Genomic DNA, 3,459 nt, shown 5'->3' with positions numbered 1-3,459 from the left:
AAAAAAAAAAAAAAAAAAAAAAAGAAAAGAAATAAGAACATTCCTTTCCCCAGGTATAGGGTGGGCACCTATGGAATGAGTGTCCTATGACCTGCCTCAGGGAGAAGCCTAGGGAAAGGCGAGTGTGGTCTCCTGATGCTTCTGCTGTTGTCTGAAATGCCAAGGTGCCATATTTTGGTGTAGCATGTCCTACACCCCGTAGCTCCCATCGTTTGTGACCTATGTGACCTTGGGCAAGCTCTTTGACTTTTCCTTTTGGTGCCTCTGTCCATGGCACAGGGCAGTTCCATCTTGGGCATTGTGTGCGGCGTCCAGGTGATGCAGCAGACAGCACCCTGCATGGGGACCACACATAGCCAGGGCAGGGCACCTGGGAGCTTCTTTCCATCCCTCCCTTGGAGCCCCCACTTTTTTCTTGATTTGTATCGTGGATGGGAAGATGCCTGTCCCAGTACAGTTGATGTGAAAATCAAGTTTGTCCTTGGAGTGAAGCCAAATGCTTTGCAAATGTCAGGAGCTGTCTCTGCCTGTCTGGGAGCTGTCTCTACCTGGAAGGTGCCATCTGCCCCGTGGGCTGCTGGTTTGGGGCCAGCACTGGGCTACTGCTTTGGCTGTGGTGCTGAGCCCGGACTTGGCTGCAGGGTGAGCCCTGGGTGGTCTCCGGGACTGCTCCTCTCCTAGGGTAGAGAGATAGTGACTCCTCCCCAGGCCTCCTGGGAGGCCCTGCCTCCAGCTCTTCCCACCCCAGGCTAAGCCTCAGAGTCTTCTTTGAGGCCACTGCTCCCAGCCCTGCAGCCCTCTCTCCTTTGATATTATAGGTTGTCAGCACTGCATTTAAGGAAAGGGATTCTTTGCTTCGATTACTGCCCAGACAGAAACTTCCTGGGTAAGTCATCTTCAGGTCACCCAGAAGCTGCTGGGGGGAGGGCTGCTAGGGACAGGGGCACCACCTGAGCTGAGGAGACAGCTGCACAGCTCTGGCCTCTGTCTGGCTTCCTCTCCTGCTGCTCTTTTCCCCACTTCTGGGCACCAGGGCTGTGTGATGACAGGCCACCTGGGAGGGGGATGGAGGGACTGGAGCAGGAGGGGCAGAGTCATGAGGGACCTGGCAAGCCTGCAGGGGGCCAAGGACCTGGCCCTGGATGAAGGTCCTCAGTGGAGGCCCCTGGGACTGACACCCATATCTTGACCCCCGTGTCTTGACCCCAGTGACTGGTGGCTACGATGCCCTCATCCGCCTGTGGAACCCCTTTGTCTCAAAGATGTCTGTGTGGCTGATGAAGGGACACCAGACCTCAGTGACGCACATCCTCGTGGACAGCAGGAACAGCAGCATCCTCATCAGTATCTCCAAAGACAAGGTCTGCCCCCGCAGTCTGCCTGACTCCTTCTGTTCCTCAGGGAAACACACTGGCCAGAGGAATGGCATGACCTCCCTGAACACGGCCCCACATCTGGCCGGAGGCCTAGTGGAAGGACCCGGGTGGAAGGAAGGGGACAGTGGCCATGGGCCTCTGGGTGTGTCCCCAGAGCTGGGTTCCCAGGTAACCCAGCCTGGCTTCTGACTTTATGACCCTGGTAAGTCCTTCCCTTTTCTGAGCCTCAGTCTTCCCATCCATGGAATGGGCTGTTGAGTGGTTTAGAGAACCAGCAGCAAAACAGCAGTGCAGCATCTGGCGCAGGGGAGTTATGTGCTGCATGACAGCCGTTCCCCCGTGCTGCTCCTGCCCTGATCTTTACCTCTCAGTGGCTCTAGTGACCCCTCCTCGGCTGCCTGGCCATCAGGGCTGGGCTTGGCCTTTCCCACATTCTAGGGCTCCCACTCAGGACCCGCCACTGTGCTCCTCTGCAGCCGCTGGCTCAGGTTACTGCCCCGTCTGCTGGGCTGCGGGCCCTCCTTCAGGGGATGGGTTACATTCTCTGGGACTCTGGAGATGGAGAATTGTCAGCGCCCTCAGAGTCACCTGGGCCACCGTCTCCAACATATCCATACACCCTCCTGTCTGGCATCTTCCCAGAAGCCCTGGGAGTTGGGATCATCGCCTCTGATAAAGGGTCTGAGTCTGGGGGAACGGGGACAGGGACAGGCTCACTGAGGCCTCCAGTCAGCCACGGGCAGAGGATGCCTCCAAGAAGTGAGGGTCTTGGAAGGACTTCTGTGGGCCCTCTATGGAAAGTTCCTTTGCCTGGGATGAGTGGGAGGGGCTCCTCCGGGGATGGGCAGGCCATTGTGGCAACTGTGTTGGTAGCCACTTTCGGACTGTGTCCCAGATGGAGTGGCAGCAAGGGAGGGCCTGGGGCCAGCACGTGCTGCCTGGCTTGGGTTTTGGGCCCAGCCAACTAATTCAGATGCTCTGGCAGGGCAGAGGCCTAGGGGCAGGCTGGAGGGGGGTGTGGGGTGTGGGGGTGGAGCTATGCCTGGCCCTCGCTCACTGTGTACCTGTGTTATCTGAGCACAAGAGCAGCCTCTCTGCTGCTGGGTGTGATGATGCCGACGCCATGCGTGTGTGTTGGAAGTACTTGCACGACGTGCCTGGCCTTGGTCGCTGGACGCACCCCCAAGGCTTCAGGAGTGGCTGTGTCCCCAGCACCCACCCTCAGCCTCTTGCCTGTTTCCCACCCCACAGAACATTCGTGTGTGGGACATGCTGGACTACATATGCCTCCAGTCCTTCTGCGGGAAGTTTTTTGCCCTGGGAAACTGCCCCATCACCAGCGCCTACTTCTTCGAGAAGGACAATACCCTCATCTGCAGCACCTACTCAGTGAGTGCTGTCCCAGGAGGAAGTGGGGTTGAGGCCGCAGGAAGAGGGCCAGGGTCTGGGTCTGACGTCCCATGGGACACCGTCCCTCCTGCTGAGGCTGCGAGACTGGCCTGGTCTGCGAGGGACCGTGTATTGGGATTTCCTGAAATCTAGGCCCCAGCCTGTCATCCTCTCTGCAGCCGCTGCTGCTGTCTGCACTGTCCCCACTCAGGCATCCTCAGCCTCTCCCTCTGGAAGCCACCCTGAACCTCAGGCTGGTTCCTCCATGCTTTCTCGGCCCCGTTCCTTCCCTCAGCCGAGACCCTCGTAACTGCCCTGTTGCTACCACGTGACTGTTTTTCGTGCTAAGTCATGAACTCCAGGAAACAGGCCATCTGTGGCTCAGGACCCAGTGGGGACCCCTTTGAGGTCTGTCCTGACCCTGGAGGACAGGAAAGATGGGGACAGGCAGGAGGGGCTTCCTGTGGAGGTAAGGGCAAGGGGATCTGCAGTAAGGTGGAGGCTTGGGGAGCTGCCAGGCTGAGCCGCAGCCCACAGATGGGAGCAGAAGCCTGGAAAGGAGGCGTGGGGGCCACCCATGGTTGAGGTCCACTGAGGCCTCCCACGCTTCGTGGGCTGGGCCATCCTGGCCGGTGACACGTGTGTCGTCCTTATGCACTTGGCTGGCTCTCCCCTAGAGCAGGTTTCTTTCTTT

At 58.6% G+C, this 3,459-nt stretch overlaps 1 protein-coding gene across 4 annotated transcripts in view; it reads left to right on the top strand.

The window, feature by feature from the left end:
* Positions 1 to 3,459, top strand: part of EFCAB8 (EF-hand calcium binding domain 8) — a 71,584-nt gene that overhangs the window by 36,147 nt on the left and 31,978 nt on the right. For all 4 annotated transcript variants that reach the window (XM_037733298.1, XM_017514387.2, XM_017514364.2 and 1 more), the window contains 3 exons: positions 819 to 886; positions 1,210 to 1,361; positions 2,628 to 2,765. In XM_037733298.1, the coding sequence (XP_037589226.1) occupies positions 819 to 886; positions 1,210 to 1,361; positions 2,628 to 2,765 (358 nt within the window). The remainder of the gene's footprint in view (positions 1 to 818; positions 887 to 1,209; positions 1,362 to 2,627; positions 2,766 to 3,459) is intronic.

The sequence above is a fragment of the Cebus imitator genome, unplaced genomic scaffold (genome assembly GCF_001604975.1).
Source record: "Cebus imitator isolate Cc_AM_T3 unplaced genomic scaffold, Cebus_imitator-1.0 Scaffold18, whole genome shotgun sequence".
Taxonomy (NCBI): domain Eukaryota; kingdom Metazoa; phylum Chordata; class Mammalia; order Primates; family Cebidae; genus Cebus; species Cebus imitator.
The sequence above is the reverse complement of the archived record's forward strand: the minus strand, read 5'-3'. Positions and strand labels throughout refer to the sequence as shown.